The sequence below is a fragment of the Phoenix dactylifera genome, chromosome 11 (genome assembly GCF_009389715.1).
Source record: "Phoenix dactylifera cultivar Barhee BC4 chromosome 11, palm_55x_up_171113_PBpolish2nd_filt_p, whole genome shotgun sequence".
NCBI classification, from domain to species: Eukaryota; Viridiplantae; Streptophyta; class Magnoliopsida; order Arecales; family Arecaceae; genus Phoenix; species Phoenix dactylifera.
The window spans coordinates 23,754,638-23,768,608 of NC_052402.1; the positions used below are offsets into that span (position 1 = coordinate 23,754,638).

A 13,971-nucleotide genomic window follows, 5' to 3' on the forward strand; every position below is an offset into this window, starting at 1 on the left:
AGAATGGCCACAGACCTCAGTGGATATGGCTAATCGGACAGGAAGAAGGAGAAGAAAAGAAGAATAGGGGAGGTGAACATGAATCCGACGACTGCTGGAGACAGGCAGGCCATCGACGATGGCTAGGGGACTAAAAAATTTTCATAGAAGAAGTATTGAGGTGGATTACCTCGTTTCGGCAATGATGGCTCGCCGAAACGCTTAACGAAGAAATAGGGGCTTGGGCAGATCTTGTCGGCGATTGATCGATGATTAAGAGTGACACATAGAGGGAAGAGGGGAAGGCTTTTTATAGGTGAAATTCTAGGGGAGTCCAGCGAGCCCTAGGTCTCATCTTCCTCAACAGACTCGGGGAAGATGAAGACTCTGATCGGGAGTCTTCCTCCTTGCCCCTACCACGTGCCAAGCATGCATATGGCCCAAGCAGCCAGTCTAGACCACTCCCAGGCTGGACCAGGCTGACCCAAGCCCACCTTAAAATGAGTTTTTATATTCTTCCCCCTAAAAGAAATTTTGTCCTCGAAATTAACTTATATGAAAATTGAAGATACTCAATTCTTATCTCATCCTTGAGCTCTTAAGTAGTCTCCTTAACTGAAAAACAAATCCATTTTCAACTTAGAGTTAATATTTTTGACTAGATTCAAAATAACTTAACTCACCACACTTTTGATGCGTAACTCTAATTAAAACCCACCGAAATTATTTGAGTTCGCTAAATAATTTTCGAATCAATACGATCATAAAATTTGGCAAACCCCATAGTCCCTAGCGATCATAACCTTAAGCTCTGATACATTTCTGTCACAATCCCTAGTGATCTTAAACCTATGCTTGGATACTATCTTATGTCATGTCCCGAACTTGTCACCTGGGTTGGCCACGTGATATGGTTGCATAAGCTCTAGAGCGGTGACCTAAAGATCACGAAAGGCCTAAGATGAATAAATATCCAACAACTCAACAGTTAATAGCCAAATAATCTAAATAAATAAATCCATCATATTCAAATAATCCAATTGGTTTAGTTACAAGATTTTCAAGTGTTCACCAGCATCAGAAAATAAACTAGTTAACTAACTCATAACTCTGATGCTCAAACTTTACACCCAACCTATCCAAAACTATGCAACTTGAGACTCCAAAAGTAAAAGGAAAGAGGTGGTGTGAGCTTTATAAACCAATAGCCTAGTAAGAATCCCACACACTCACACTAATATAGATAAATAAATTTAAAATAGAGACTAACTATAAACCATATCAAAATATATGCAACCTCATAAAATCCCATACCGATTATTCAACATAGCTCGAATAAATCCATATAAATATGCATCCATAAATGTATGCCATCAAATATATAACCTATTCTAGAAAATATGTAAAATATTATCATATAATGGTCTATATATTTTTAATCTTTTATTTTTATCTAGATTTTCGATCAACCATTATCTTTTTAATTTGAATTATTCATGGGCATGTTTTGGGCCTGTGACTCGCAAACCATATTTCCACACATTGGCCCGTGGTGGTAAACCAATATTTCTACGCTCTTCTGGTGGTGGCAAACTAAGATAACTACGCTTCAGCTAACAGTGGCAAACTAAAATACTCGCGCTCCAGCCTGCAGGGCAAACTAGAAATATCTGTTCTGTGGCCTGCAGTGGTAAATCGAGATATCCACACTTTAGCCTGTGATGGCAAACCAATGTGTCATGATTCGGCCCGTGACTGGCAATCCATAATATATCTAGTCCAAATCATTTTTATTCATCAATCAAAATATTCAATTTTATCCATACCAGAAAAAATATATTTTCTTATTATATTTCATACCCAAATTTCAAACTAATCAACGTCACATTCCAAACAACCAAAACCATATTCCAAGCAACCATAATCACCGATATTTGATATGTTTATATAATAAAGAAATATATATTTATACAACCATATCAGAAATCAATCAACAATACTCAGCAAAATGATACAAATCCCTAAATCATCGACACATACTACAAAATATATATTATCCATATAGGTGATTGTGTACAAGACTTTTTACCTCTACCGATGATAAACTCAAATACTGGATACACCAATCCTCTCCTCGATCTACGAACTCAAGGATAAGGTGTTTTGCTCAACACCTTCTTGCCCAGACGGATGTCCCACTACAAGATCAAGCCTAATCATCAGAGTGACTACAACAACCACAATCAATGATACAAAATTATGAAAGAAACGATATTAAATTTTAACATTGCCTATCCAAACCATTGGCCGTACAATACTACCCGAGACCCATCCTAGGGTCCACCTAATTTGGGTTTAACTAGATATCTAGACCCTCTAGTGGTCCATAAAATATCTGAGAGAGAAAGAATGATAAAGAGAAAGAAACAGACAAAAAGATAATAAGAGAGAGAAAGAGAGAGAAGGCAAGAGAGAAACAAGAGGGAGGGGGCGAGAGAGAGAGAGAGAGAGCTATGGCCGGCCATCCAGCCTCATGGCAGCGACCTTCAGCAATAGCGACAGCGACAACAACTGCAACCCCTCAGCGATAGCAATGGCCACGACCCTCGGTGGCGATGGTAAGTCGGATGAGAAGAAAGAGAAGAAAGAGAAGAAAAGAAGAATAGGGAAGTGAACATGAATCCGGCGACATCCGGAGACAGTCGGTAACGGCTAAGGTTGCAAATGGGTTGGGTTGGCCCATGATCTGACCCGACCCGACCTCCTTAGACCCGATCCGACCCGTTTTGGAGGATCCGTGGGATCGGGTCGAGTTGTAAAATTGAACCCATTCTATTTTTCGAGGCGTTTATTGAATTCAGACCAGACCCAACCCAACCCATTTAAAATTTAGGTAATTTTAGATTTTCAATTCTACGACCCACCTCGATCTGACTCGGCCTGAATCTGAAAAATTATTTGGGCCCGCAGTGGTGCAAACAAGTTCTGGTAAGACCCGGCCCAAGCTCTGTATTCTTGTGAAAATTGAAATCACGAGAGTCAGAGGCCAAAGGCCCAAAACCGAGCGGGTGTTTATTATTAAATGAACGTTCAGTCCGCATTTGGTCACACAGCAGCACATCTTCGATGCAGTGGAGCGAACAAAATGAGCTGCTGATTCTACCGACAATGCTTTACCTATGCATGTGATTTTGGCACATGTGAATTGAGTAGTTCCACAAATATGGTGGCTAGGTACGGAAAGATCACAAGAGATGGCCACTTGAAATTTATTATTTCTCCACATAGGTCTCCAATAGAGTTACCTGAACAAGAAATTAGTTTAAAATGTAGCATGAAACCAGGGATAGAAATGCATAAATATAATCCCAATTTGTAGGTGAAAATAATCACAACCCCAACTTATTTCACAAGTTTTGGCTACTTGGCAGTGGCAAAATCTAGTGAAGTTAATCTCATGCCCTTGATATTTATTTCTTATTTTCATCATATTATTTCCTAATGAGTGAGCGGCTATTTAACTATGCAACATGAGTTCTAAAAGCAAGAGGGATGCATGCGTGATAGCGATCTGTCCCTGTTGTTATGGTAGACTTGTGTGACTCCATTTTTGAGTGCTAGCGTACTCAATTCCATAAGGTAACAATAGGTTCATGGTTCTCTTCTTATCCTTCACTAAACCAAGCAGATATTGCTGTCAAGCTGTTCTGGTCAAACCACCAACAGAACGACTTCGGCTCCATGGAAAGGTTTTTGCTTTGATCTGCAGCTTTTGTGAGTACTCCCTTCTATGATTAGTTGAGGAATCAGAGCATTAAAGCATTTAGAGACTAAAACATCTAATAAGTATATCCACCATTACGGGTGGAGAAAGGAGGTATATTACTTGACAGGTGCTGAGGAAAATCAGTAAGAGAGTGATGTATCTATGTAATTGGTGTCTCCTACAACCTAATGTTTGATTGCGGGAACAAAAGCGTAGATAGTCATATTCCTTTCAAGTTTTCCTCATTCGCAGCACAAGTCAAAACTATATTTAGTTGCAGCTGGTAGTATTCTCCGTATAATGATTGCAAGAATAGTCCAAAATGCAGTTTGGCTACAGGGCTTGAACATGAGAACAAGAGAATAAGGTAAAAGAATGGAACGTTAAAAAAAAAAAGGACTGAAGGATGGAATGCTAAAAGAAAGAGGGTAAGGTTAGTACAAATCCAATGATTAACTTCATTTGGCCCTCCCTGTATGATAAAGATAACCCTTCTGACAGGATATTGGTTGATTTGATGAGAATATATTTATTTCCAAAACAAAAAGTAAGGCTTTTGTTGAAGTCCTTGTCCTATCACTTTTGTCAAACTTTTGTTAAACTCTTACGGTGCTTAGGAAGTTCATCATTGTTGTGCAACAATTACCTTCGAGAGAAAAGCTGATGCTTGGAATTTACTGGGCCAATGGTCGTAGCTAGATCTAACTAGATCCGTGGAGATTCACAAGTTGGCAAGCAGAAATGCGAGCAAGTGGGTAAAATTTGTAGAAAATTATATGGACTCTTGGTGGATGCACTAATGCATGGAGAGGCTTTAAGATGGAACAAAAACCATAGGAAAGCACAATTGAAGAATGTGGAATATTTTGCTGCATGCATTAAAATCAATATAATTGAAAAACACAAAATGATGAAGTCATGAAAGATGAGTCATTATCCAATATGAATATCGAAAATAATTAGGACTTCGAAGAGGCTTAGCCACTTAAGGACGTGAAATATTAGGGGCTTGCGTGATATCTTGTGATACAACTTTTTAAGCTTGAGGATACAAGAAATTCACCTAGGTTATAAAAAGAAAATTAATAGTATTGATTTTTTTTTCCCCTCTAATTTAACAAACTATTATCGCCTCCATTACTATCACCATATTATATTTTAAAATAATTAATCAACCAAAAAATTGGTATTTTATTTTTTAAAAAATATTTCTCTACTTTTGAATATAAAAAAGTGAAAGTGATGTCAAACAGCATCAAAATGTGCCTCCCAATGCTCGGAAGAATAATTTTTCTGCCATTTGTATAGATATCTTTTTCATTCTTATTATGAAATGAATGGTGGTGATCTTGCTGTCATTTCAAGCAAGCTTTGCACAACGATGACATTGTAATACATTCATATGTATAGTTATTACAATGTTTTAGCATCCAGCGTAGATAAAAGTCATCCTATATGCACTATGATTGTGACTTTTTGCGATGCATGATTTGTCGACTTTGTTGATGTCCAATTCCTCGACTTGACAGGTCAAAATGTCCAGTGAAATGTTAGAAGATTGGTGTATGATATTAAATACATTGGTCAGAACAAAAATTTTATTGTAAGTGTTTCAGAACTTCAACATTAGATTTCTAACCTCAACAACAAAATGAATTAATTTTATAAATATGAAATGAGCATTATAATGTTAATTCACTGTAAAAAGCTCTCACCATGATAGGTAATATTGTTTTTGTTCATCACAACACAACATCCATCTTATAATATATTATAAAATTATTAAGGTTCATATGGGTTTTGGCGCATGACTCGGGCATGCAAAGCTTATAACATTATTACTTTAGTCAATGTACTCCTAGGTAAGCAAGGTAGTTAATACGTTCTAACGAACTTAAACAACCACTGAAACCAAATTATGCACCTCAACTATTCTTCTACTCTACAACTTGCATTCAATACTTTTACAAAAATATTGTCATCCATCAATCTTCCATGCACCTCAAATAAAAGCAAACATTTTTGAACTCCATATGTACATGTCTCATCCTAGAAGCATGTCAATGAGCCGCACTAAGAAGGCAATTTTACCAAAAAAAACAAAAAAAAAAAACGAAAGTAGGCAAGAGCAAATTTAAACACTGGAAAACTTGAGGGAATGCACATAAAATTTGTAAAGAGAGAGGAAAAAAAAAGATAATTGCTAAGAAGCTCGCCAATATTTGCTGTCTCTAGTATTTAAATCAGCATTCAATAATTTATCGATGATATTGCGTTTCCCAAGTTTCTCCAATAGCTGAGTTCACTCCATGTCCCAGAAACTTCTTCTAGAACACTTTCAATTAAGTGGAAAGCTACCTGGTAACTATTATTGTAACCACAAAATAAAAGGTATTTTTTTTATTTTCCAGAACAGATTAACAACGAGTTTTTAAGTTCAACAATTGCATCCATGGCCATGACACCCACTGGAATATTTAATGAGAAACACAACCAAACCACTTGTCCTGCACCTGCCAGATTGATCTGTAGACGAACTCTGAGCTGTAACATTTTCTGATGTCCCCAAACTCCTCCGTGGTCCTCATGGAAACATCATTCCTACCCACATCTGCTTAAATGGACACCTCTACTATTTGATCATGCCCACCACCAAGAACTTTATTGACAATGGAATGAACAATGAAACAAAAGCAACATCATTATGGGGTCATTGAAAAGCATTCCAAGACCTGTCTCATGGTTGATGCTTCTATGACCTACAATGAGCAGTCTTCTTGCGTCCCAAGCATCAATTGCATCTTTGGATGTATGATGGCTTTTCTAAAGATCCTTGAGAATTCTTGTTTGTCATCAGGTAAGGCTTTGGATTCCGTATGAAACACCAATGCATGTTTTTGGACAGGCTCGAATAACAATCATGGTAGCAAGGTCCAACAGTAATGGTATATCGAAGCAATAATATCAATGTTGACATACAGTTTGTCAAATGATTACAAAGAAAAACCATTAGATCCCTACCAAAGGAAAACTCAAGGTCTCCAAATTCAACCTCCATGCATTCAGAAACTGACATAATCCAAGGAACGAAATGATTAATCTGAGAGATAAGTCAGCCTTGATCTCCAATTAACTACTCCAATTGTTCAAGCCCCTATGAAATTATAGGAGGAATCAATCAAGCTAATGTAGATTGGGTCTCCTGGTTGGCATCCCTCTCTTTGGCCCATGCACTGGGGAGAGTTCTGGGTTCAAACCAAGAAAGTGACACTCCCTCTACATTCCTTAAAAGGAGAATAAAGTATTGGTTGAAGTTAACAATCCTTTCAGTAAAATTCTCCATAACATCAGCAAATCAGAGAGACCATGCAAATGCAAGTAAAAAAAAAAAAGCTAACTGTATGTTGGAGGCTACAGAGCTAGTATCTTACCCCCTAATATTAGCAAATCGGCGAGACTATGCAAATGCCAATGAAAAAGATATTTCTCCTGTTTAGCCTAGCAAAAGCAACCTGCACGTTAAGAGGCTACGGACCTAGTATCTTACAAGCACGTTGACTTCATATTTTTCATATATTGCAACTCAGTTAAAAGTTAAAACATAGGCCTAACATTAACCTGGTAAGATGATCTTGGTTGTACAATCACTGGATCCCCCTTTTCGAGGAAAATCAGATGATTAGACTCAAACAACATTCATCTGGCAGCTAGGATCACTGGCACAAGCTGGATGTCATTTGCCATCCAAGATTGACACAGGCCTATGCCTCTGATCTTGGATAGGTAAGAGCCGAGTTCATATAACCAAATGCTGGAACTTTTGCCCAATTTCTGGTATGCACAAAGGGTAATGACGATCCTCATCTCTTGTTATCCTGAAGTTACCATGATACTCTGATTCAAATGCTTGTTTTCCAGCTGACCAAGGTAGAAAAAGCCTGACTGAAGCAAAGTCGAGCTTCTTGGACATATTAGATTAGGTGCATTTTTCTACTCAAAAAAATGCGGAACCAATGTTCTGCTATTCCACTGAAGGAATTGGAACCCCATCTTGTGTCACTGGATCAGATACATAATCATAGAAGGATCGATGTCAAGTACGCTAGTCAGTTGCCGCAACCTGTTTAAAATTTAAGCTTTTGGTGATGCAATACTTAACCAAAAAAATACCTAATAAAAACAGATTAAAGAAGCATAATTTAACTAGCTATACATTTATAAAATAGAGTCAAGAAATCACCAGAATTTATTTAATCGAGTTGATAACAAATGGTTGCACTTAATTATCAAGTAATGAAGGATAATACATAGGAAAACAAGATGATTTGGAAAAAATTTCTTCCAATGCCTTCTAATAAAATTTAAGCCATGTTGGCAACCTACACTCTTTCTGCCAATCCAACTACATAATTAGCAAAAGACGACCTCCAAAACTCAGATTTCTTTTGTTCGGCTGAAGTCCATAGGTAAAACACAGAAAAATAATCCTCAGAACATAGTTTACGAAACCTAAATTTGACATTGGCTCTCCCTTTTGAGGTATTTACTGATACAAGGGTCACCTTAGTAACAAAATAAAAGTTTACTCCCTTCAGCAAATCACGGATGATAGAGCTAAAAAAAAGATGATACAGATTAGCTTCTAGTGTTTTGAACTTCAGCTGAAGCAAATTAACAAACCTAGTCAGATCAAGCTGAATAAAATTTAAAAATTTGAAATGTTTATATCACAATGCCAACAAAGACCAAGATAATTGAAAACATGCATGCAAAAGTCTTCATATACTTAAAGCAGGAACAGTCAGGTCTGCCACCGGTGATCTTTCTTATGTCACATATGTTGCCCTTGGACATGAGACATAAGAATTTATAGATATATGATATTGCGAGGAAATTATTCCCATATAGTTCTGATAACGATTATTATCATTTGCCTTATCAAGCACATGCCACTATGCTTTAAATTTGATTTCATCTGTGATTAATGCTATCTAAATAGCGCTCATTAACAATAGAGTAAATTCTGTCAGATAAGTTGCAAGGTTATTTTCACGTACCATCATCATTGAGATCAACTGAGAGATGATTTTTCTGAGCCTGGTTCTCTATTGAACTGCATCTAGTTGGTGTGCCAGGTGGTCTGGGTTGGGTAGGGGAGCTAGTGTTGCTCCTACTTAACTGCTCATTTGGTATCTGACCCCCAAATTTTTGGCTCAAGAACATTATTTCCATGCTTGAAGAAGATGCCCCTCCAAGAGTTTTTCTACCTTTTAACCTTCTCATGAGCAATAAATCAATGAAATTTGTCATTCTAAAGATCATGATCCAAGTAAAGGTAGTTGGGCCTCTCCTTTCCATGAAAGCAATTCATACCTGTCCTTCCTTTTCTCCAGGTACCGCTGCAATGATGCTTTTCTACTTGTTGGACCCTCTGCAGCAAAAGCAGCATATGTTGGAAGCCACAAACAAAGGTAACAACAGAAAATTGTGAACCATGTACCACCTTATCAATTTGAAACTTGTTAATTAGGTTAATAATTACGTTCATTTTCCTCCACCTTCACATCACTTAATATAATTAACACATAATCCTTTCTACCTTGTGGATGCCCAAGATCAAGACAGAAGAATACATCATTCTATAACAGCCACGATAAAGTTTGTGTTTGTATTATGACCGAGAAAATTCTAGACTTCGTAAATTTTAGTGGTTCAAAAGAAAAAGCATTTTAAAACTGGTCTCCATTAACAAATATATAACTCTGTATAAGATATGGATAGGGATAGGCTCCAATGATGGTGGTGCACGTGGTCCACACTAATCTGGACCTGAAGTGGTCCAACAATTCTTACACTGAAGCTAGTAACATATACCATATCATAAGAAGATAAAACCGGTTGTGCTATCAAGTGTTACACTCTAGTTAAGATGAAGTTGATTTTGGTGGTGATTCAAAAAATGATCTTGGAGGACTTAAACTGTAAAACAATCATCTGGCATAACTAATATGATAAGTCAGTTATTTGAAACATCATCAAAATGTGGATATCATTGCTTTGTGGCCTGCAATCTATGGCTCCCAATTTCAGAAGACATTGAACACCAATCACATGGCAAGGATTTAGGCACGAAATCATATTTATGATGTCAGAGAATTAACAACTAGAGCCCACTAAATGTTGGAAAGGAGCTTCTCATACCCAACTACATATTAGCATAAATAATGCTTCATTGAATTCCCTGTAAACTTCTTAGTTTATCTATAACCATTCCAATTTAGCTCGAAAAAATGGTACACAACCCATTTTGTACACAAATTAGTACCAGTTCTAACGCATAGAATCTATGTAAAGTTCATTCCTTCAATATTGCTATAATTTTAATCGATACATTGGTTCACGGATCGTCTGACAGCTAAGACTAGCTTAGAGCATAAACATAAAAAGATCCTAGAGACGTCTAGCTCTTCCCAGTCCATCAAACAAGTCATTTCTGCGAAGCTCGATTCGTCCTCGAAATCAACCGAGCGGCGCACGAGCTGAGGCTCGGCTCGACTATTATACATAATTCAACCCAAGCTTGAGCATAGCCTCGCTAGCTGGAGCTCAGCTTCATTCCATCCCCAAAAGGTTCGAGGGACGGATCCAAACTTAGACAAGACATGGCGTAAGCATAGGTTCCGGATCATCACGGACCACGCAGACAACCCCGCAAGGGGGGCCCACGGATCATGACTAATTCTACAAGGCCAAATCATGTCAATCCGTGGCCCTACCCGCTCCCTCACTAGGATGGGCTCGTGGCCCATTAATTCGCGTACAACTAATTAATAATTCCACCCAAGTCTCCCTAGAGAACGGGACCCTGTTCCCTCCCCGGCCTCAGTTTGCGACACGGCAGAATCCCCGAGCGTCGCCATTGTGCGCGGAATTTAATTTTAAAAACAACGAAATAAGCGGAGATGGCCCCGGCAAGCGTGTGTTTTGTAAGTGAGCCACGTCATCCGAGTCGAATTCTGCAGTCCAAAACAGTTGCACGAACAAAAAAGTGGCAAATTTACCCGGTGACGTGCTCCGCTCTCTTACCAGGCTCGATTTCCCGCGCGGCACTCCACTCGGTCCCTCGAAACGGTGGGCTAACCTCCCTGCAACTCAGCCACAGACACCCGATCAAGATCAGACGGCTGACGATAATAATTAGATGGTGGCAATCTCGTAAATATGATAAAATGCTAGGGGCAGTTTATAGAGGTACCAGCTGGCGAGGTGGGTAAAGCAGCGGCCAGCGGGGGAGCGGTGGGGACCGGGCCCTGACCCGGTCCGAGAAAAGCCGGCTGGGGCGAGTGAACCGGACCCGGTAGAGCCGCAGCGCCGTAGCAGTCTCGTCTCCCCGCGAGCAGCAGGATCGCCCGCGCCTGCAAGCAAGCCAACCCGAGCAGTCAGGCCACTCCGTAACGTCCGAAACGGTTCGGGTTCGGGTTCGGATCGAGCGTTACCTTATCGACCGTCACGTCGCTGTAGACGTTCACCTTGCCGTCGTAGAAGATCGTCATCTGACCCGCCGGTACTTCCGCCGTCACCCTGAGCCCATCATCAGAGTTCACGAAGCTCGTGATCGACCAATCGATGTACCAATCTGATTTCTTGACAGAGCTAAATTAACTGTGTCCGTCCAACCTAGATATGGCCGTCGGATTTCTCTTGAACAGTTCCCCGTCCGCCCGTTCATCCGTCGCTTCACATCACGGGGTGAAGGCAGGGTACGACGTCCTGAACGGGCAGATGGGATGGCTTCGCAGGAGAAATCGACGGCAGGTCGTGCGTCCGCATGGAAAATAGTTTACGCAGGCCGTACAGCCTGGGCCTTCTTTATCAGATGAAGGTAAAAAGGTGTGGGGGAAAGGAATTGCTTTACGAGCGTAAAGTCCAATGAACGGTCCAGATCAATGAAAGCAACGCTAGTTTGGGTAAGTTTCGGTTCGATTGGGAACTCCTGGCCGTCGGATCAACGAATACTATTTAAGGAAACAACGACTCCGGAAACAAACTATCCAGAAAAAGAAACCCGGCGATGCGGCGATCAACGCCATCGGAGCCGCAGGGCGGTACAACAGAACGACCGGTGCAGGTTAGCAAAAGCGATAAGGGTTTGATAGAGGCGGAAAGAACCTCGGCGCAGGTTAGCAAAAGTTATAAGGGTTCGAGAGAGGCGAAAAGAACCTGAGCGAGGGGGAGGGGGTCTCTGGCGGTTGTTGGTCCCTGCCGGCGACCGGGAACCGGCAAGACGGCCCGCCGGCGGAGATGATCGGCGGGATCGGATCTCTTCTCCGGTACGGAGACAGCGACGACGACGGCGACGGCTCCTTCGCCGCCGCCGTCGAGTCGCCGGCCGCCTCCTGCAGCGAAGGAAGAGAGGCCTACAAGTAATAAATAAATAAACAATAAAATATTAAATTTTTACCCAAAAAAAAAAATAAGCTCAGGGTTTGGAGTACGGAATGTTTGGTGCTGGAAAAAGTGGGGGGGGGGGGATCGGGGAGTAGGCTGATGTGTGAGGTGGGTTACCGGCCGCCGAGGGGGAGGCTTCTGGCGGTAGCCGGCGCCGACGGGGAGTTCGCCGGACTCCGGTCGTCCCTCGAGGAGGGCCTTGAGGGAGATGACCTGTTGGATCGCCTGCGACTTATTCCAGGACGGCCGTCGCATGCCTGCACGGAACCGGCACGTACCGGTCAGCCCCCCGGAGATTCCCTGGTGCGGAAGTGCCAAACCTTGAAACAAAGGGAAAGAGAGGAGGAGAGAGACCTTTCTCTTTGAGGAATCGGCGGCAGTCCTCGCGGGTGAGCTGGGCGATATCCTCCTCTGTGAGCAGGCTGAGTGGCTTGTCGAGCGGCGACCGGCCCCCCGTCTCGGCGGCGTTCTTAATGGCGCCGCTGGATTCCGGCCGGAGGCCCCCCTGCATCGCCTCGGTTTCCGGCTGGGAGGGCCTGAGGATTGGGAGCTTAGGGGAGATGAGAGCTTAGAAAGCGATGGGAGAGAGATCTCATCGTCTCTCCTCGCTCTCTCCCCCCCGTCTCTCTCTCTCTCTCTCTCTCTCGGCTCTCCTCTCTTCCCCTGCCTCTCTCTCTCTCTCTCTCTCTCTCTCTCTCTCTCTGGCTCTCGATCTGTGCCTTTTTTTTAAAAAAAAATTGGTATAATATATGGGAGGGTACTCCAGTGGGGAGACTGCTGGGGACGCCAAAAAGGAGAGGAAAATTAAATAAAGAAATAATAAAAAATCTTCAGGATGGGGTTTGCCCGCGGCGTCTCCGCTTCGTTGGGGGTGTCATTTCTTTTATCCGAAGGGTGCTGCAACCCCCTGCTGCCACGTCAGTGCACTGCTCCCTAGTTAGTGCTCTTTCCCTCGGGGGACAGAATTGCGACCCTAAACGGGTCCGGCCAATGGATACCTAATCCTGTCCCGATCCGATTAAACCCGATCCAATCTCCATTATTTGTAGATTGAATCAGATTCAAGAGTTAGATCCGATCTAAATTCCACATCAAGTCTAAATTTTGTACTCTTTAACTTGACCCGATCCAACCCAGCTATATTTCGTATGTTATCTAGATCTAATTTGGATCAACAAAAAATGGATTTGACCCAACTCAAACTTGATCGAGCCCAATCCAAAATTCTAAATCATTCAAACCTCCCTCTTCTTTGCTCTAAAATTCTATTTAAACAAATTACTCCTTTTTCATCTCAACAACTACATCTCTCATTTGTTTTTTTACCTAGTTATATTTAAAAATTCATACTTCATTATTTGTTTTGGTGGATTTTCATTTATAATGCCCAAAATATAGTTCGTATAATTAGAAGTTTTCAACTGAAAATTCAAGTTTAAGTTGGCTCTTTTTTATTTTATTTAACTTTTTTGGTGATTTATATTTAATTATCATTTATTATATTTTAGCTATGAAACGGTCGATCGGTAATGAAGTGTGCTCGATGTCTAACCGTCAAAACGAAAGACAATGGGCAAGAGGCCCCCGAATGATAGGTCCGTAACGTGCATTTTCTATACAGGCATATGCTGTCGTTAGATGTTAGACTCAAATGGAAAACCTAATCTGACCCGTTCATGTTCAAGTTTGAATTTTTTAGATTGAGTTCGCACTATACATGATCCTGACTTGACCCAAATGATCCACCAGGTTTAAAGTTCTTTCTATGGACTCGACCC

At 40.9% G+C, this 13,971-nt stretch overlaps 1 protein-coding gene across 2 annotated transcripts; it reads right to left on the bottom strand.

The window, feature by feature from the left end:
* Positions 1–7,286: 7,286 nt before the first annotated feature.
* Positions 7,287–12,876, bottom strand: LOC103718244 (protein TIFY 4B-like). 2 transcript variants are annotated; one of them, XM_017845501.3, is made up of 9 exons: positions 12,548–12,876; positions 12,311–12,450; positions 11,966–12,162; positions 11,242–11,326; positions 11,001–11,160; positions 10,807–10,890; positions 9,119–9,176; positions 8,803–9,020; positions 7,287–7,865 (listed from the first exon to the last, which is right to left on the bottom strand). In XM_017845501.3, the coding sequence occupies exons 1-9, from the start codon at positions 12,702–12,704 to the stop codon at positions 7,852–7,854; spliced, it is 1,113 nt and encodes a 370-aa protein (XP_017700990.2). In that variant the 5' UTR covers positions 12,705–12,876; the 3' UTR covers positions 7,287–7,851. The 2 variants fall into 2 exon arrangements, with proteins under 2 accessions (XP_017700990.2, XP_038987858.1); XM_039131930.1 differs by lacking the exon at positions 7,287–7,865 and having other exon boundaries at positions 8,900–9,020; positions 10,832–10,890.
* Positions 12,877–13,971: the final 1,095 nt, after the last annotated feature.

Bases quoted from the DNA above. Each gene is read 5' to 3' on its own strand.
- LOC103718244 (XM_017845501.3), bottom strand. From the start codon at position 12,704: ATGCAGGGGGGCCTCCGGCCGGAATCCAGCGGCGCCATTAAGAACGCC. The intron at 12,451-12,547 runs GTCTCTCTCCTC...GGTTCCGTGCAG, and splicing joins CCGATTCCTCAAAGAGAAAG to GCATGCGACGGCCGTCCTGG. The intron at 9,021-9,118 runs GTATGAATTGCT...GCTCATGAGAAG, and splicing joins CTGGAGAAAAGGAAGGACAG to GTTAAAAGGTAGAAAAACTC.